Source organism: Copadichromis virginalis, linkage group LG12 (assembly GCF_057382275.1).
Source record: "Copadichromis virginalis isolate Kocher_CV1m ecotype Utaka linkage group LG12, C_Virginalis_male_GT1.1, whole genome shotgun sequence".
NCBI classification, from domain to species: domain Eukaryota; kingdom Metazoa; phylum Chordata; class Actinopteri; order Cichliformes; family Cichlidae; genus Copadichromis; species Copadichromis virginalis.
The window spans coordinates 29,181,567-29,202,328 of record NC_140629.1 but is presented as its reverse complement, the minus strand read 5'-3'; the positions used below and the strand labels follow the sequence as shown (position 1 = coordinate 29,202,328).

Sequence of the window (20,762 nt, the reverse complement as noted above, 5' to 3'; positions counted from 1 at the left end):
GCCCACATAAGTACCTTGAGGCATTCTAAGGTTTCTGCCTGGTGGAGAGACCTTCCTGTTTAAAGACTTTGGTGAAGCACAGTGCACATATTCAGAGAAAGCTGGATGCCTGCACTTCAGTCACATATTGACTGATTTAAAATCAGCTGTGAGGAAAACTCTGGTAAACTATAAAAAAATCTTTGTCCAAAGCATTATGGAGTTTGAAAATCTCAAAGGGAACTTTGCCCATCCTTATGAACCAGTTGTTAACTATTCCTGGATTGTAATTTTTAGTTAAGAACAAAGTAAAACATGATTAAGATGTAGTTGTTCCAGAGCTTCAGAGGAAGATGGTGATTATGGCTGAATACATCAGCAGGAGCATAGCACTGGGACCAGTTGGTATAGCACTGTTGCACAAGTTCCCTTCACAGCAGCTCATAGGACTGACACATGAGACACTGTTTATGCAGCTTTTAGTGACGGTACCTGTAAGACATGATGGGAAAACCTCAGTTTAACTAATGCTATGTTCATAAAATGTATGATTTACAGCTTTAAACACTTAATACACTGCAGAACAACTTACCGCTTGTAGTAAGGCTGAAACATCGGTCCATACCAGCAGGACAAGTTAAGACATCAGTGCAGGAGTGAGGGTCAGAGAATGCACATACGTAGCATTTTAATCCACATGCTGCAGAGAAACAAAGACAGCTGTCATACATGGATGAAGATTCTCCAAATACAAAGCATCATCCATTAGACTGCAGATGTCTTAATGAGATGAAGAAAAGCTTTTTCTTTTCATTCAGAGAAAAGGCTTCTCATAAAGTTCGTGGTACCACAGCTCAGAGAATGCACCAGGAAAAGAAAAAAGAAAGAAAAGAAAAGGCAAAGGACCAAGACTTATATTAATAAAGAAACAAATCAACAAGAACCAGATTAGATAAAATAATAACCTGCAGATCTATAGAGTACATGCAGGTAAATAGCTTTTTTGTTAAGATTCAATTTCAAGTTCAACAAAAAGAAAAGTGAAACCTTATTGCGAGGTGCAAGCAATTGAAATTAATTCGTTTCAGAGCGCAGTGCTGCACGTACTACGGGCTGTGGGGCCTTCAGGATCTGCCATTTCTATTGCAAAATACTGTGAGCTCCATAATTTGATATATTTATTTAAAAAGGCAATTTTTAAAATTAGTTTTGCATCTGTACATGACTATAGTGTATTTTAAATCAAACTGTCAATGGAAAAACATCTTACATATTCACCTAATTTTTTAAGAGTTATGCTTTTTTTTTCCATCACAGAATGATTGTGGTTCAGATGTGCTTTTCAAGGTGATCATGTCTCTTACAGTTTGGTCTAAAAATGGAAGAGCTGAAAGGACCAGTGATTATCTGATTATCTAAAGAACAAGACAAATGAATCATAAGCTCATAAGTGGACAAAAACCAGGATCAGAGCTCCAAAAGGTTTCATGGTGAAAAGTAAGAAAGAAGTACACGATGTGTCAGGACAGAAAGTGAAATAGGCTTTGTTCAGCTCTTCAGTTTCAATTCCTCAGAAAGTGAGTAGAACGGTACTGAACACCCCGCCCCGTTGAGGGGGTAATTTAACTTTGTGTTGATGCAACACTGCGCAATATGTTTAGAAAATAAGTTAATGCTACCAAATGATCACTTCATTAAGAATAGCTTGCTTCTAAGTGCATATGAGAGCATGAGGGTGGGAATGGATGTTTGTATCTGTGTGTGCCTGTATGTCTGTGTCTATATGTCAGGTTGGGTGTCAGGCGCCACCTCTCTGGGGACATCTTAGGCCCTCCAAGGTTTGGAGGCCTATCTCCCCCTACCACCACTTCCCCTGCCAGTGGCGGACTCCCTCAGGTGTCGGTGCGTTGGTGGTTCTTTGTGTCCGGGGATGGGCGTCCAGGTACACACCGGCTCACTCCTTGGCGGCCGCTTATCGGGGCCTGGAGCCTGGGGCTCGCTCGGGCCACTTTGGAGGTGGGGTGCCCCCGGCCTCTCGGCCTGGGGCTTGGTCACTCAGGCACGGCTGGCTGCCGGCGGAGCTCACGGGCGCGTCACTGCAACTCCCCCTGGCTTTTGCTCCGCGGCTGCTGAGTGAGCCCTCATCTGGGACTCTCCTCAGCTCTTTCTGGGACAGTGGCGCGGCTGCCCCTCTGTTGGTCTTCCTTGGTCTCTTGTGTTCTGGGGTCTCTGGATGTCTGGAGTTTTGATCTCCTCCATACCTGCTTCATGCCCTGGAGGACGGGGCTGTGGCCCCCCCACACCCTCTAGCAGATCATTACATGACGGAACCTTTTAAAAACAAAAAACAAAAAAACAAGCGCGTCCATGCTCACAGGTGTACACACGGGTGATCACACCCACAAACTACACCCTTTTTGGCTCCTACCTCAAAGCACACTGTGTTCTGTTGATCTTATGTGCTGCACAATAATGTTTAATATTTAGTATTTACTGCCATATTCCCATATATCATTGTGATGCTGTTTATTCTATTACTCTTGTTCTCTTCTGCTTGCTTTCTTTTTTCTTTCTCAGCAGGTGATCCAGGTGATTGATATATGCATTTTTTATTTCTTTTTTTTCTTTTTTTTTTTTCTGCTCATTCTGTTGGTTTTTGTTTTTTGCCCTTCTCCCCCGTCCCTCTTCTCAGCTGTTTCTCTTTCCCTCTTTCTTTCTCCCCTTCTTTCCCCCAGTCAAGTCTGTCCCGTATTCAGTAAGTGAAAATAAAATAAACAATAAAAGGTGAATCAAATGGACCATTACGGCAAGGCTGGGATGGTCAATTTGGTAAAGTAAATCCGTTGGGCATCTTTCTTTGCCTTTAGACAACAATTCTGATGGCAAAAGAGCCAAATAGGACAGGCAAAAAAAAAAAAAAGAATAGCTTGCTTCTACTTGGTTGGACCTCATTTCATCACCAGAAGTGCCTTAATTCTATGATGGCATCAATTCAACAAAGTGCTTGAAACATTCCTCAGAGATTGTTGACATGATAGCCTCACACAGCTGTTGTACACCCATGAGATAAATGGCCCATTCCACCACATTCCAAAGATCGGCTACTCTATTGAACTACAATCTGGTGACCGTTTATGTTGCATTTAAGAAACCAGTTTGAGAAAATTTGAACTTTGTGAGATTGTGTGTCATTGGAACATGAGTACACTGTGGTCATAAAGGGATGGATATGGTCAGCAACAACAATCAGCTAGGCTGCTTTAACTTATAAGGGCTAAATGTTTAATTCCCTGTCGGTCTGTCAGGAAAGGTGACCTGATGAAACCAAAGGTTTTATTATGATAAAATGTGATAATTCTATTTGCATTTTATCATAATAATAAAATAACGGTTATGAAAACAACAACAACAACAAAAAAAACCCCGGACAAAATCAATCTGCAAAAATATTATACATTTATATATAATTATGAAAGAAGGAAAATTTTAACTCAAGTTACTGTTCTATTTTACTTTTTACACAGAGCATTTTATTTAAAACTGCATAAATTAATTGGACAATAATGTACTGTTGGCTGTTTGATGGTGAAAGTGTGACACAACACAACTGTGACCACTAAAGTGAAAGTCTCCTGTATACATCTATGATGAACAAATTCTTAGTACAATGTGAAGGTAGGCAATCTTTAAACATATATGTTCTTCTTTTTTTTGAAAAGCCTTGTGACACCCAAAGAAGTGTACAAATACAGTAGGAGCTGTCTTTTATTTATTTATTTTTAACAAAAACAGTTTGGAGCTGTTTGGAAATGACACAATTTCACCTTTTCAGAGGCTTAACTTAATTGGACAAACTAGCATAATTTTTAATACTTGAAATAGCAGAATAATTAACTTGAGTTGTAACTGCACTGACTTATTGCCAGTGTGGATGTTTAAGACATTTATTGTCAGACTTTAGGAATTAATTGTATTTCTAACACAAAAGAACATCAGTATAGCATTCAATTGAGGGGGCAGAGAGGCATTTTTGGACGGGTCTGGATTTGCAAGGCCTGCCTTTATCAGCGAAGCTGACTCACTCAAGGGCGTAGATTTGGCATGGACGGAAAAGACATGTCTCCACCAATAATTTAATCTCTTCGAGTAAAGAAAAACAAACCCGATAAAAAGAAAAAAAACGATCTGTCAACGTCTCATTCAGTCCACCTTGGAGTGCAGTTTGCACAAATTGTTTTAAAAATGCACTCAGCCTACAAACATTACTGATGAGTCAAGATCTGCACAAATTGACAGAAACACTGAAGCAGGTGCACATTTTATTCTTATTGTCACGTATGTCCTATTTGTCAGGTGATAGAGAGCAATGGTGATACAAGATCACAGGTGAAATTGGATGATGACTTGTTGGTTGTAGTAGTAGTATTTATTTATTGTCATTGTCAAGAACAATGAAATTGCGTTTGGGGCTTCCATACAACCCAAAAAAAAGAAGAAAATAATAAATACCCCTTAAAACTCAAGTGTACATATTTAACCCAGTGTGACTCCAATGCAATAAGACAATCCTTAGCAATAATGTTCGTAGAAATTCAGACAAAGACCTGAGAAACATGACAAAATACAACAATGCAACCCATTCAATATTATTGTACTGTGAGATATGATATCAGATATGATAGTTATCTATTTAAGAAAGGTTCATTACTGTATTTGAAGCACATGTGTGACTGCATGTATTTGGAATGTCTCACTGTTATTTATCAGGTGACAGAGGCAGCTCTGCCATGTTGTAGCTCTGACAGAGGTGAAGAGGCGAGGTCACGGGTGACTGACTGATGATTTGGTGCTATAGATTAACTAGTATTTATTATCATAACAATTGTTAGGCTGCTGATGTAAATTGATTCATTAGTTTATATTTGACAAAGAATCTGAATTGACATGTCTCACTTTTTATATGGCACGAATCAATGTGTTATTTTATCAGGTGGCAATATGTCCTAGTGCAGTCAGAGGGGAAGAGCCAGGGCCAAAGGTGAGGCACATCAAGCACAGAATAATAATTGTAATCTGAGGATAAAACGCATGTACTGAGGCCGAAAGAAGCTTCAGTGCTCTCAGAAGACTAAAAAGATGGCTAAGGTTAACAATGACTCAAATGAGATTAAACAATGCTGCTGTATGCCATGTCCACCAGGAGAGACTGGACAGTATAGATGTAAAACAAATATGGCAGCAGTTTATCTCAGTTAACGAGAGGAGCAGGCATGTGTTTGGCTCCTTCACATAGTGGACATTGAGTTGTTGTGTGGGACACCAGTAGTCCATGTCTGTTGCTGTAACAGTAGTTCATGTTTAGAATAAAAAATCCCAGCTCACTGACTTGATCGGGGCAATTGTGTGCCTAAACTGTTGCATAATTTTGCTGAGAGATCTTTTACTTTGTGGTAATCTTAGATGAGTAGTTTTATGGACAAAAACCACCAGGTCATTCAGTGTTTCCTTAGTGCCAAAATATAACAGATGTTGGTGTAGTATAACTGAAGTAATGTTGTTAAGTTCTTAAAGTCATATTCTTTTATTGTCATGACTGTATTTGAAGCTATTTTTTATTTTGTATGATACCTGATTTATATGGAATATAGCTAGAGTAAACTAAAGCCTAAAATACTTAGTCAGTCATTTGTTTAATAGTAATTTAACATTATATAATTCACATATAAAACTATGAACTGTAATTTTAAATGGTTTAAAAGCACGCAAAATAGCATATGTAGGCAAGTATATTTCTCCTTTTTTTTTAAAATCAAGAAGCAAAGACAAAAAGGGAAAAAAAAAGAAACAGGGCAGGGTTCAGTGGTTGAATCATCCGTCCCCACCAATGCCAAAACCAAATCTACGCCCTTGGACTCACTAATACTGACATGGAGCCATGCCAGTTTAAGACTCTATTGAATGGTTTCCTTGATAGCTGATTTGATGTGTTGTTGCAGAGAAAAACCCCTTGATAGTGCTAGAGCACAGAACTGAAAAGAACATGATTAAATGAAACCCAAGACAATATAGGAGAGAGACTGCAAACAGTCTTTCAGAGAAGAGTTTAAAACCCTTATTTTAGAGGTGAAATGTGACAAATGTAGATGCATTGACTGCCCACATAAGTACCTTGAGGCATTCTAAAGTTTCTGCCTGGTGGAGAGACCTTCCTGTATAAAGACTTTGGTGAAGCACAGTGCACATATTAGTGATGGGATTTCCGGCTCTTTTTAGAGAACCGGCTCTTTCGGCTCGGCTCACTAAAAAGAGCCGGCTCTTTCGGCTCCCAATCGGCTCATCAGGTTGTTTTGTTGATTTAATGAATTAATTATGGACAACAATATAAAATTATGCACAAAAGGAATTAGTAATGTAAAAAAACGTGGTTTTCTTTATGTATGTTTATATATAAATATTTATGGGGGCCCCTAGAGACAAAGCACGTACAAACTCCAAAACACATTTCTAGCGTTAACTGAACTTCCAAAACAGAGCTACCTAGATCACTTAAATTGTCTATTGTTTTTGTATTAATACATAATAATAAAAAAAAAAAAAACTTAATTTACCTGTTACTACCACACACCCAATCCGAATGTTGGTACTTCCTGGCTTGTGTAGCCACTAGGTAACAAAAGCTCAACACGGCCCCTAGCATCCTGGAGCACTTCCGTTGTGTTTTGGAGTTTGTACGTGCTTTGTCTCTAGGGGCCACTGTAAATATACTTTTATTTATTCACTCCACATAAAATGTAATAAATAAATTATAAAGTACAAAAACCAACTATTTACATTTCATACATTTCAACTTTTAACTACTTAAATTTTCAGCTTTTTCCTTTTAAACAAATTTAAAGTGAAACAACACAAAACACTGCAAACCACAACACAATAAAATATAAATTAAAATATGGAAAAAAAAAGGGGGGGAAAAGAACACCAAGATCTTTAATTACGGGAAAGGTTGGCATTTAGAAATATTAATATCACACTCAACTGACTGTGTTTTATCTTCCCATTGCACTGATGGGTGGACAGTTCTTAGGTGCCTGTGCATGTTGTTTGTGGAGCCAGCTCTATATGATATCCTTTTCTTGTAGACTCTACACTCTGCCTTTGTTTTGTCAGTAAGATTGAAATGGCTCCAGACTTTGCTACATTTCTTGATGTCACTCATTTTCTTTACTGTACCTTTCCAATGTGACTGTGTTGACTCTTGTTGTTGCTCCCGGCTGTCTTTCTTTCCCTCTCCCTCCTGTTCTTGTTGTGTGCTACTGCTGTTGCGAGTGTAACTACCGCCCTGCCCCCTCAGCTCAGCGCTGAGCAGAGGGGGGAGGGGTGCAAACACAAGGCTCTGCTCGCCATCTCTGCTCAGCGCAAACACAAGGGTGACTTGCAGCGTGAAGCGAAAAAAGTGAAAGAGAGGGCAAGAGAAAGGAAAAAAACAAAACAAAAAACCCACAGCTCCCAATAAGGAGCCGGCTCGCATCGTTCACTTCAAAGATCCGGCTCTAAGAGCCATTTCGTTCGCGACCGACCCATCACTAGCACATATTCCACATGTAATACTTTTCAAAATTAACTGGACGAACTGGCATGATTTTTAATACTTGGATGAAGCAAGTGTCACAGTTTGCCAAAGCAGACTGTAAACATTTGTGAAGAGTGGACCCAAAATGCAGACACAAAGGAACGTGGAACCAAAACCTGAGTATTAAGAAAAAGTGAGCCGTTTAATGCGCTGATGAAGAAATACAAAGTAATGCATAAGGCAAACAAAGACGAGAATAAACAATAACCTAAACTGGGGAAACTAAACATAAAAAACCCAACACATGAACCGCTGCATGGATACACCGACACCGGGAACATGGAACCGTCAGACAACAGACAGCCTGATACTGAACAAAAGAGGACAGAGGACTTAAATACACAGAGAGATAATGAGGGGATGGGGAACAGGTGGGAACAAAGCTGGGACAAATCAGACCTAACGAGACAAGGGGAAGCAAAACTGGACACACTGCACACAGAACAAGGACTTTCACAATAAAACAGGAAACAGCATGGAATGCAGAGATGACAACACGAACTTGATAACATAAGACACACAAACATGAAACACATGAAGGGTGAGGGAAACTTGAAACACAGGGGTAGAAGACACAAGGGGAATCTGAAAAACTATAAACTATAACCGCAACTTTGGTATAATAGAAAATAAACTACTTAACCTCAAGGACTTAAATATAAATCAAAAACATCAAATTAAACCAACATTCAAAAAGCTGACAAGAACTTGCCTGAATCTGAGTGCAGCACTGCACACTTCAGAATTCATCCTGCTGCTTCTTTTAGCAATCACACCATGAATAAGAATTGGTGACCTGGATCCACTGGTAGCCATAAAAGCTGTAATATTTCCTCCACCATGTTTGACAGATGATGTGTTTTACATTATGAAACATTTATCTTCTCCAAACTTCTCTCTTCTCATCATTCTTGTATGAGTTCACTTTGGTTTCATCTGCATAAGAATTTTTCAGACTGTGCAGACTCCTTTAGATGTTTTTTTTGGCAAAGTCTAATTCGACCTTCCTTTTCTTAAGTGTAACTAGTTGTTTGCACTTTGTTGTAAATTCTCAGTGTATGTACTGTATTCCTGAAAATATCTCTTGACAATCAGGTACCTCGACTTTGACAATGATAGTCCTGCCTCCTTCAGAGAAAACTGGATGCCTGCACTTCAGTCACATATTGACTGATTTAAATGAAAACTGTGGTAAAACTACAAAAATTTCATCTTTGTCCCAAACATTATGGAGTTTGAAAATCTTAAAGTGAGCTTTGTCCATCCTTATCAACCAGCCACATGAATTATAAGAAATGCTCATATTTTATCTGTCCTGTTTTTTTATTTTAAATTTACAGCAACAACAAATCTGTTTTCGATTTAATTAAACAAATCAAAGCATTATTCTGATTATACTGAAAATATAACCAACAGTACAGTAAATAACATCTTTTACATTGTTAGTTTTTTAGAAGTTATTCATGGATTGTAGATTTTGGTGAAGAACAAAGTAAAACATGATTAAGATGTAGTTGTTCCAGAGCTTCAGAGGAAGATGGTGATTATGGCTGAAGACACCAGCAGGAGCATAGCACTGGGACCAGTTGGGATAGCACTGTTGCACAAGTTCCCTTCACAGCAGCTCATAGGACTGACACACAAGCTAGTGAACTGGCAGCCCTTAATGACGGTACCTGTAAGACATGATGGTAAAACCTCCGTTTCAGCTCATAAAATGTATGATTTACAGCTTTAAACACTTCTTAATACACTGCAGAACAACTTACCGCTTGTAGTAAGGCTGAAACATCGGTCCATACCAGCAGGACAAGTTAAGACATCAGTGCAGGAGTGAGGGTCAGAGAGTGCACATACATAGCATTTTAATCCACATGCTGCAGAGAAACAAAGAAAGCTGTCATTCATAGATGAAGATTCTCCAAATACAAAGCATCATCCATTAGACTGCAGATGTCTTAATGAGATCCAGAAAAGCTTTTTTTCATTCAGAGAAAAGGCTTCTCATAAAGTTCGTGGTACCACAGCTCAGAGAATGCAACAGGAAATTAAAAGAGAGAGAGAGAAAGAAAATAGAACTGGACCAGGAGTTTTATTTTTTAAAAATCCCAAAGACAATAATAACAACCCAACAATAATAACCCAGATTAGATAAAATAATACCCTGCAGATCTATAGAGTATATGCAGGTAAATAGCCCTTTGTGGTGCAAGCAATAGAAATGAATGTGTTTTTAGAGCGCAGCGCTGGGCATGCCGTGTCATATGTAAAAGGGCCTTCAGGATCTGCCGTTTCTATTACAAAATACAGTGAGCTCCATAATTTGATTTGTAAAGGCATTTTTAAATAGTTTTGCATCTGCACATGACTATAGTGTATTTTAAATCAAACTTTTAATAGTACAAAAGTTACAAAGTCATCCATTTTTAAAAATTTATTCTTTCTTTTTTTTCACATCACAGAAGAATTGTGGTTCAGATGTGCTTTTCAAGGTGATCTGAACCTCTCTTCAGTTTCATGTCTCTTACAGTTTAGTATAAAAATAGAAGAGCTGAAATGACCAGTGAGTATCTGATTATCTGGTAAAGAACAAGACAAACCAATCATAAACTGCTCTTACCTGTGGACAAACTCAAAACCAGGATCAGAGCTCCAAGAAGCTTCATGGTGAGAATAAGAAAGAAGTACACGATGTGCGAGGAGGACAGGTTAAGTAGGCTTTGTTCAGCTCTTCAGTTTCAGTTTCTCAGAAAGTGAGTAGCATGGTACTGAAGCCCCTCCCCTCTTGAGAAGTTCAGGTCACTCTGAGTGGACTCAATATTACTTTCATTTATGTGCACATCTGCACTTGTGCAATATGTTCACAAAAGAAGTTAATGCTACCGAATAATCACTGTTGCTAAGATACACAGGAATGATACTGCAAAAGTATCATTCTGCAAAATGCTCATATTTGCTCTGTCCTGTTTTTATTTATTTATTTACAGCTCATCACAAAACTCTTTTTATTTAATGATACAAAATGCAGAACACAAGTAGTTAAACAATTCAGCAATCAAAGTATTATTCTGATTTTATTGAATATATACCTGACAGAACAGTAACTGATATATTTTACATTGTTAGAAAATCATTTATTATTCCTGGATTGTAATTTTTAGTTAAGAACAAAGTAAAACATGATTAAGAAACTAGCAGAAACATACCACTGGGACCAGTTGGGACAAGTTCCCTTCACAGCAGCTCATAGGACTGACACACAAGCTAGTGAACCATTTAAGTTACATCACATGGAGTATGTGTGTGGGCCAATTAGACAGCGCTTGTATTGTGTAAAAAGGGTCCATCCAGTGGATAAATACATCATGTTACTATTTTATAGGTAAATGATAAATGTTGAATTTATCATCCGTTATGTTATCACTACATGGTTTGGCAATATTTCTGTCAAGTTTAGATCAAATCAAAATTTGATTAAAAAGATTGGAAAGACAAGTGTGAAGTGGGAGAACAGATAATAGGTGGAGCTATAATTCACACAAGGTCACCGGGTACGTAAACACAGGAACTTAGCAGTCTCAAAGTAAATTGGCCTTGAATCAGATCTGAAGGAGGAAGACTGGAGTGATCTGTGTTTTTATTGTTTAGCCAGCCGTGGTCTAAGTGACCTATTGGTAACACTGACTCAAATATTAACCTGGATTATCCTCTTTATTGCAGGAAGACAGTCATGAAGGTTTTCTATTTGTTTTATTTTTTAGTAGATCTGGAAGAAAGCATTTCTTTTGTGTGATAACTAATCACAACTTGAGTACTATATCTTTAATGTTCACTTCACACTTTCATTTTTAGAATAAAGCAACTTTATTTTTAATTCCCAGAAAACGTTCAGCAAGAAAAACAAAGGAGAAAGAGAAAATTTGATAAATGGCAAATTTTCTCTATCACTTAACAATCATGGTTCAGTTGTGCTTTTCAAGGTGGTCTTGCTATCCTTCGATTACCTTTGTGTCATTTACAGTTTTACTAAATGGAAAGAAATTCATTCATATAATAATTTTAACATACAGCCTACCCGAGGACAGAGTCAAAAACAGGATCAGAGCTCTGAACAGTTTCATTTTGGAAGAAAGAGAGAAACACACGATGTAAGAGGATGACTGCACACAGACACTTGGCTCATTTCTCAGTATCTCAAAAGGTTTTATCAGGAAAGTTTTCATTTCCTCATACACCTCACACCTGCAGATGGTAAAGGGTTTCATGGCCAAATAAGATGATAAACTGCTATAAACATTTACAAGTACGCAAAGTGTGCATTTATAATGATACTGAGGAGGTGATGCATTCACCAGCTACTTCAGTAAGTATATCTGAGCAGTACTTGGTTAGGCACGCTTTCAGAATTGCCTTAATTCTCTATTACATAAATTCAACAAGGTTCTGCAAACATTCCTTTGAGACTTCCGTCTATGTTAGCATTACACAGCTGTGGAAGATTTGTCAGCTTCACATTATGGTGCAAAGCTGACAGACCCAGCGTGCTCTTCTGCTGCTGTAGCCCATCTGCTTTGTGCATTGAAAGATGCCCTTCTGCATACATTAGTTGTAACAGTTGGTTTTTCGACTTGCTGTTGTTCCTATCAGCCTAAAGCAGTCAGTCTGGCTATTCTCCTCTGACCTCAACAAGGTGTTTAAAGTCACTTAAATAATCTTTTTTTCTACACTCTGATGTTGGATTTGAGCTTCAGCAGGTGTTCTTGACCATCTTTACACGCCTCAATGTATCGAGGTGCTGCCATGTGATTTTAAGGAGCAGCTGAAGAGGAGTGCCTAATTATGTGGTTTATTAAAATTTTTAATAAACTAAACACAATTAAACTATTTGACAGAATACACAAGACATTTAAGAATAAGCAGTCTCCTCTAAATCATGTCCAGAACTGGTATTTATATTAGCCCCATAAATGTGTGGTGCACTTAATGAGCTATAGCCAGAAATACCAAACTGCAAACAGGTTCAGAATCAGCACAGTTCAATTTGCTTTTAATGTTTTGATTGAATGGCTGCTTTTTCACTCCAAAGTAGGACCAGAACCAGCAAGGTAAATGCAAGTCTTAGCTGCTGAGCTTCAGTGGTGGGCTAATATCCACAATCATGCTTTATCTTTATCACTATGGATACCATAATATATACTTTAAACAGAATTATTAGATTGAGCCTTGTTGTAACTGCGCTGATTTATTGGCAGTGTGGGTGTTTCATTGTCAGACTTTAAGATTTAATTGTATTTGTAGCATAAAAGCACATCAGAATAGCATTCAGCTGAAGAGGCATTTTTGGATGGGCTTGGACTCGCAAGGCTTGCACTCAAGTGCAAAGCTGGTTCACTAACACTGACATGAAGCCATGCCAGCTGAAGACTCCTTTGAATCGTTTCCTCTATAGCCCATGTGTTTTGTTGTTGCAGAAAAAGACAGCCTGAGGGCGCTAAAGGACAAACTGAGAAGAACATTAAATGAAGCCCAAGGTAAAATAAGAGAGAATCTAATCTAATCTCATTTTTCTTTAAGAAAAAAATTGGAATCTAAACGTGAAAGTCTTATCTCCGAACTTTGTTTTGTGATCGTTAGTAATGACCACTGTGTTCAGGTTTTTTTTGCTGATTTTGAAATATAGGCTTTATAAAAATCTTTTTTTACATCTCACGGGAAAAATAAGATCGATGGAAAAGTTGAGTTTGCCTTCTGAATTTAATACAAACCATGATCATTTCCTAAAACAGACCAAACAGCAACAGTGAAGACAACGGACGTCTAAAAATACCAGTAGGTGTCAAACTCGTTCTTCCTTCTGAGCAGTCATGAGATCAGTGATACAATACTGATGTTCTATGTTGAAACTTCCTTTAGATTTGTCTCATCAGCACCTTTCAGCTGCTTATTGAAAAACAAAGAAAAACAAAACTGTATTTCAGTAAACAGACTTTTCTTATGAAATTTCTTTTTTTTAACTATGAAAATAAAACCATTTAAACTCAAGTTTTACACATATTTTTTTTATATAAGTGATGCTTAGTCAGGAGCAGTCCTATTGGCTGTAACGCCCTAGTTCTCGCCTCTATTTCCAAAAATGGTGAGTCTGGCAGTGAGGTCACTTAAGGGGCCACTGTTATTCAGGTCACTTCTTAGAAAGCTTTGTGAAGAAATGCAAATTCTCAGATTGTCAGAACAAAACCGTGAAAGTTTCACTAAGAAAGAAAGGCTTAGCCACAGCTTTTTTCCCTGTAAGACTGATTATCAAACTGAGTTCATGATGCAGCTTTATCGAGCTCTGATTCTGTGTGTGACTCTGTCTGCAGGTAAGAGAATATTTCATGTTGGTCCTGTGTGCTTTGACAGATAAACAAATGTATCGATTGTTAATGGTGGTCTTAAAGCCTGTAAGGAAAGGGAAAGTTAAAAACCTCAATGGCCAGACTGTGAGGAAACAGAAACAGACAAATTATATATGTTGTTAAATTATATATGAAGAGTTTAGTTGTTATAGAAATTATTTAATACGTTTAAAAACAATTGTTTAAGTTTTAATTAGTATTTGCTTTATGCAAAACTTTAAGGATTTCCTGTTTTATTTTTTTTCACTTCCCATTTTCTTCCAGCTCTCATCAAGAGGTATAAAATGGAAATATAAACCCAGAAATAATTACAAGGACATGTGAAAGTGTGTTGTTTGTTTCTATAGTATGTGGATTACGATGCTACACATGTACAGCCGCTGATCCTAAGTCCTGCATAGACAGCAAATCTTGTGCCGTCATCTTCAACCGTTGTTTCTCTCTCAGAGTAGACGGTGAGTCGTTTTCTCACATCAGACTTGATAACTGAGAAGCCCAAGCATGCACAGTGATGCTACACAGCATGCTTTGAAGTGGTTTCTGAGAGTTTTCTCCTCATGTCTTGCAGGTTATAACTTGGTTACAAAAGGCTGCCAAACCAGTGCAATTTGTGGTGGTGCTATGGCTTGCTGTGAAGGGGACCTGTGTAACAGCACTGCTCCAACTGGTCCCAGTGCTTTGCTACTGTTGGTATCTTCAGCCATCCTCAAATTTCTTTTCTGAGGCCGTGGAATGATGTTGTTTTTCTGTTTTTGTCCTGCTTTCTGCTTTTATTTTGTACAACTGAAGAATAAATACATTTTGTGTACCATCATTTGAAGCAAAATTGTCCTTGACATTTTGATCTTAGTCAAATGAATTCAGGGTCCTATTCAAATACTGTATTGCTTCAGCGTTAAGTTTTCCTAAAGCAAATAAAAACGCAACCAGAAAATACCTTTGTATATTTTTTGATTGATATGTTTTAACTGCAGCTGTTTCAGATTTCTCTCACTAAGACACAAAAAGGGCAAGGGAGTGAGTAAGAGAGAGGGACACACAGGAAACGCGAGAGTCAATACGCCTACACGCGGGGAAGTGAGACAAAAAAGCAGATGACACGACAGACTCACATAGGCAAAACAGGGGTGAGACAAACACACAAGAGGAACCTCACAGAGAATAAACTGCAAAATTGGAAAGCCAAAAATAACCTAAACTGAAACTTAAACCATTAGAATACAAAAGTCAGAAAAATACAATAAGCTCGTACAGAATGTGCACCAGCTCTCATTTGGTTGGTTTGCTGTTGTGTTGCTGCAGTTGTTGCAGATGAATTCAGTGCAGAAATATGAACCAATGAAGCCAGAGTGAGAAGTGAAAATGAAGACGGTATAATTAGAAAGCAAAATTCTCCCCTCACCACACTCCCTGCCGGTGGCTGATGCCCTCAGACGTTGGTGTGTTGGTGGTCCTTGTCGACTGGGGCTGGGCGCTCATTTATGTAGCCTGGTGGCCGATTGGCGGGGCCTGGTGCCTGTGGCCCGGCTGGGCCCCTTCCGGGGGGTGGGGTGCCCTCAGGCCTCTGGGCCTGAAGCTCGGTCCCTCTGGCACAGCTGCCGGCAGAGCCTGCGGGCACGCCACTGCAACCCCCTCTGGCCTCTGCTCCGTAGCTGCTGGGTGACCTCTTTGGGGCTCTACTCAGCTCTTCCCAGAAGGGTGGCACGGTTCCCCCCCCTTTTGGTGGTCCTCCTCGGGTCCTCGTACTCTGGGGCCTCTGGATGTCGGGGGCCTGGATCTCCTCCATACCTGCTTCATGCCCTGGGGGACGGGGCTATGGCTCCCCACACTCCCTAGCAGATCGTTACATGGAGAAACCTTTGGAATACAAGCATGCTGATCCACACAGGTGTGCACACAGGTGTACACACGGGTGTTCACAGACGCGGACTACACCTTTCTTGGCTGCTGCCTCTAAGCACATTGTGCGCTGTCTATCTTGCGTGCTGCACAATATCGTTTAATATTCAGTATCTACTGTTATCTACTGCTAGCTAGTTTATCGTGATGGTGCTGTATTTATTATGTTGCTCTTTTTTTGTTTGCTTTCGCTTCTGTTTTTTTTTCTCCATACAGGTGATCCAGGTGTTTTGTTTGTTTTTTTCTTTCTTCCCCACTTTCTCACAGTCTCTTCTCCCCTCTGGTTTTCTTTCTCTCCCTCTCTTTCTTTCATTCTTTCTCCCTGTCCTATCCCCCAGTCATGTCTGTCCCGTTTGTAGCAACTGAAAATAAAATAAATACATAATTATAATAAAGGTCAATCAAATGGACCAATATGGCAAGGCCATGATGATCCACTTGGTAAAATAAATCCACTTGGCATCTTTCTTGGCCTTAAGACAACAATTCTGATGGCTAAAGATCCAAACGGGACACAAAAAAAGAAAAAGAAAAAAAAGAAAAAGAAAAATTTTATCTATAAATGATCCGGTCTTCTGTTTATTTGATGCATAGAATACATTTATTTTTTTTATTCAAAAATTCCTGTCTCGTTGGTCTATCCTTCAAGCTCACTGCACCTAGTGCTCCGATTACCACTTGAACCACTGTTACCACAACTGTCCGCATCTTCTCCAGCTCTTCTCTAAGCCCAGCTTCTAATGTTCCTTCTTCCTGACGTTGCTGTCATTCGGTGTTGCTAAATCTATCACTACAGCCGTCTTCCTCCGCTTGTCAACCACTACTATGTCTGGCAGGTTAGCTATCACCATGTTTTCCGTCTGCATCTGGAAGGAAGGATCCCACAGGATCTTAGCAAGGTAATTCTGGACCACCCTCTACTTTGACCTTGGGACTTCCAGCTATACTCAGCACAGATGTTTCTCTATACAATGCTGGCCACTTGGTTATGGCGTTGCATGTACAGTATTCCCTTCCTGCTAGCATCTTGCGCTCTGCTGTTATGTGCTGGATTGTCTCAGGGGCATCTTTACACAGCCTGCACCTGTGATCTTGCCTGATGTGATAGACCGCTGCCTCTATGGATCTTGTGCTCAGAGCTTGTTCCTGTGCTGCCAAGATTAGTGCCTCTGTGCTGTCTTTCAGTCCAGCTTTGTCCAGCCACTGATAGGATTTTTGGATTTCAGCCACATCCTCCACCTGCTGAGGTACATACCGTGGAGGTACTTGTCCTTCCATGACGGTTCCTCCTCTTGCTTCTCTTCCTTCTATCTATCTTTCTAATCTATAAATGTAAAAACATAATAGGAAACAACTTAAATTTCCAGATTTCAGTTTTTCACAAAATAAAGCTTTTTTAATCTATATGTTACGCAGTTCTATCAGAAGGGAAACCCTTCTAAAACGGGGAGAGTAGTGGGGGAGTCAAGGCAGTAGAAAAATAAAACTACGTTTCTAAAATATACATTTTTTTTTACCATAAAACTTCATCAGTTGATGGCCTCCAGCTTGCACTGGAATGGTTCGCAGCCACAGTCGATCTATGCCCCTATCCTCAGCTATGAGTCATGAGCTGTAAGTAGTGACTGAAAGAACGACATCACGGATACAAGCAGCAGAAATGGGCTTCCTCTGAAAGGTGGCTGGCCTCTCCCTTACACATAGGGTGAGGAGTTCAGCCATCCGGGACGGGCTCAGAGTAGAGCCGCTGCTCCGTCACCTCGAAAGGAACCAGTTGAGGTGGTTTGGGCATCTGATAAGGATAGCTCCTGGAAAAGTCATGTCCCACTGGGAGGACACCTCGGGGCAGACCCAGGACACGCTGGAGAGATTATATCTCTCAGCTGGCCTGGGAACACCTTGGTGTTCTCCCGGACAAGCTGGAGGAGGTGGCTGGGGAGAGGGAGGTCAAGTCAAGTCAAGTCTTCCATCTGCCAAAAACCATAGTCAAGTCTTGCCTAACCACCCTGTGGCCCATCATAGTTGACATGAGCAATAGCTCCATATAAAGAGAGTTTCTGTTAAATAAAATAGCTGCTGTCTCCCCATTCTCAAAACACCTGGTGTGGACCCTGAAGACCACAGTAACCTCTGCCCAATTTGAAACCTTACATTCATCACTAAAATCCTGGAAAAAAGCAGTCATTGCGCAACTCCAGCAAAGCGTGCCTCTTCATGAACCTTTTGAACAGCACCAAAACTTCTCTCATCAAGATTAAAAATCAGACCACATCAGCGTCCTCATTTTTCTGGCACTTTCAGCAGCTTTTGAAACATTCTCCCATTTTATCTTCTTTGACCACCAAGCTAACTATGCTGGCCTCACTGATGTAGGGCACTCCTAATTTCAACCTGGACTCCACCCTGTCAGTCTCATCACATACAGTGGGGCAAAAAAGTATTTAGTCAGCCACCGATTGTGCAAGTTCCCCCACCTAAAATGATGACAGAGGTCAGTAATTTGCACCAGAGGTACACTTCAACTGTGAGAGACAGAATGTGAAAAAAAAATCCATGAATCCACATGGTAGGATTTGTAAAGAATTTATTCGTAAATCAGGGTGGAAAATAAGTATTTGGTCAATAACAAAAATACAACTCAATACTTTGCAACATAACCTTTGTTGGCAATAACAGAGGTCAAACGTTTACTATAGGTCTTTACCAGGTTTGCACACACAGTAGCTGGTATTTTGGCCCATTCCTCCATGCAGATCTTCTCGAGAGCAGTGATGTTTTGGGGCTGTCGCCGAGCAACACGGACTTTCAACTCCCGCCACAGATTTTCTATGGGGTTGAGGTCTGGAGACTGGCTAGGCCACTCCAGGACTTTCAAATGCTTCTTACGGAGCCACTCCTTTGTTGCCCGGGCGGTGTGTTTTGGATCATTGTCATGTTGGAAGACCCAGCCGCGTTTCATCTTCAAAGTTCTCACTGATGGAAGGAGGTTTTGGCTCAAAATCTCACGATACATGGCCCCATTCATTCCGTCCTTAACACGGATCAGTCGTCCTGTCCCCTTGGCAGTAAAACAGCCCCATAGCATGATGTTTCCACCCCCATGCTTCACAGTAGGTATGGTGTTCTTGGGATGCAACTCAGTATTCTTCTTCCTCCAAACACGACGAGTTGAGTTTATACCAAAAAGTTCTACTTTGGTTTCATCTGACCACATGACATTCTCCCAATCCTCTGCTGTATCATCCATGTGCTCTCTGGCAAACTTCAGACGGGCCTGGACATGCACTGGCTTCAGCAGCGGAACACGTCTGGCACTGCGGGATTTGATTCCCTGCCGTTGTAGTGTGTTATTGATGGTGACCTTTGTTACTTTGGTCCCAGCTCTCTGCAGGTCATTCACCAGGTCCCCCCGTGTGGTTCTGGGATCTTTGCTCACCGTTCTCATGATCATTTTGACCCCACGGGATGAGATCTTGCGTGGCGCCCCAGATCGAGGGAGATTATCAGTGGTCTTGTATGTCTTCCATTTTCTGATGGTTGCTCCCACAGTTGATTTTTTCACACCAAGCTGCTTGCCTATTGTAGTTTCACTACTCACTCTTTGAGGCTGTGGACAGGTGTCTTTTATACAGATTATGAGTTCAAACAGGTGCCATTCATACAGGTAACGAGTGGGGGACAGAAAAGCTTCTTACAGAAGACGTTACAGGTCTGTGAGAGCCAGAGATTTTCCTTGTTTGAGGTGACCAAATACTTATTTTCCACCCTAATTTACGAATAAATTCTTTACAAGTCCTACCATGTGAATTCATGGATTTTTTTTTCACATTCTGTCTCTCACAGTTGAAGTGTACCTCTGGTGCAAATTACTGACCTCTGTCATCATTTTAAGTGGGGGAACTTGCACAATCGGTGGCTGACTAAATACTTTTTTGCCCCACTGTATCAAATCCATCTCTAAATTTGCCTTCTACAACCTAAAGACTCTGCAGCTGAAACCCTCATTCAGGCCTTCATCACGACCTGCAGTGATGTACTGTTTATTCTGCCTAATAAAACCCTGGAAAAGCGACAGCAGTTCAGAACTTAACTGCCAGAGTTTGCCCTGGAAACACCCCCACCCTTGACAAAAAAAGATACTTTAGCCTAGCTGATAAAAAAAAATCCCAACAGACTGAAAAACAACTTTTCATTCCAAAGCATAATGAACAAAAATCTGATCTGATCAAATTAAACTGTATTTGTATAAATGTATGTAAATTAAACACAGCTTGTGGAAAAAAGCGATGAAATTTATATTTTACTATGAAAAAAACTTGTGACGTCACATTTCCTTTTCTTTGCAATTTCCAAGTTTCCCATGATATTTTATTCAGTAACCTTCTATAGCATTATCTTGCTTCATGTCTTCATTATGAAAAACAGTGGGTGTGTGCAGTGATTTCACGTACAGGGTCATGGTTAGGTTACTTGGTAGGAAGCTTTTTGAATAGATGCAAATACTCAGGTACTGACAACTAAACAGGAAACTGAGCTAAGAAAGAAAGGGAGTACCAGATTTTTCTTTCACAAGACTGATCATCAATCTGAGTTCATGATGCAGCTTTATTCAGTTAACAACCTCCAACTGAACACCACGAAAACTAAAGAACTTATCTTGGACTTCAGGAAGGGCAGAGCAGACCTGGCCCCACTTTACATTCACGGGAGCTGTGTGGAGAGGGTACACTCCATGAGGTTTCTGGGCGTGCAGATATCTGATGACCTCTCCTGGACTGCAAATACTACAGCGGTGGTTAAAAAGGCCCAGCAGCGTCTCCACTTTCTGAGAGTGCTCAGGAGGAACAACCTGGAGG

At 40.0% G+C, this 20,762-nt stretch overlaps 2 protein-coding genes and 1 long non-coding RNA gene across 3 annotated transcripts; 1 reads left to right on the top strand and 2 right to left on the bottom strand.

The window, feature by feature from the left end:
* Positions 1-260: 260 nt before the first annotated feature.
* Positions 261-7,271, bottom strand: LOC146697245 (uncharacterized). The gene is made up of 3 exons (XR_014923385.1): positions 7,210-7,271; positions 572-679; positions 261-471 (listed from the first exon to the last, which is right to left on the bottom strand). It is a non-coding gene; the product is annotated as an uncharacterized LOC146697245 (long non-coding RNA).
* A 459-nt stretch (positions 7,272-7,730) lies between these two features.
* On the bottom strand, positions 7,731-10,792 carry LOC146697244 (uncharacterized). The gene is made up of 3 exons (XM_085475866.1): positions 10,230-10,792; positions 9,379-9,486; positions 7,731-9,285 (listed from the first exon to the last, which is right to left on the bottom strand). The coding sequence occupies exons 1-3, from the start codon at positions 10,273-10,275 to the stop codon at positions 9,137-9,139; spliced, it is 303 nt and encodes a 100-aa protein (XP_085331992.1). The 5' UTR covers positions 10,276-10,792; the 3' UTR covers positions 7,731-9,136.
* Positions 10,793-13,435: 2,643 nt separating this feature from the next.
* On the top strand, positions 13,436-14,821 carry LOC146697243 (uncharacterized). Its single transcript, XM_085475865.1, has 3 exons — positions 13,436-13,971; positions 14,355-14,462; positions 14,576-14,821. The coding sequence occupies exons 1-3, from the start codon at positions 13,743-13,745 to the stop codon at positions 14,728-14,730; spliced, it is 492 nt and encodes a 163-aa protein (XP_085331991.1). The 5' UTR covers positions 13,436-13,742; the 3' UTR covers positions 14,731-14,821.
* Positions 14,822-20,762: the final 5,941 nt, after the last annotated feature.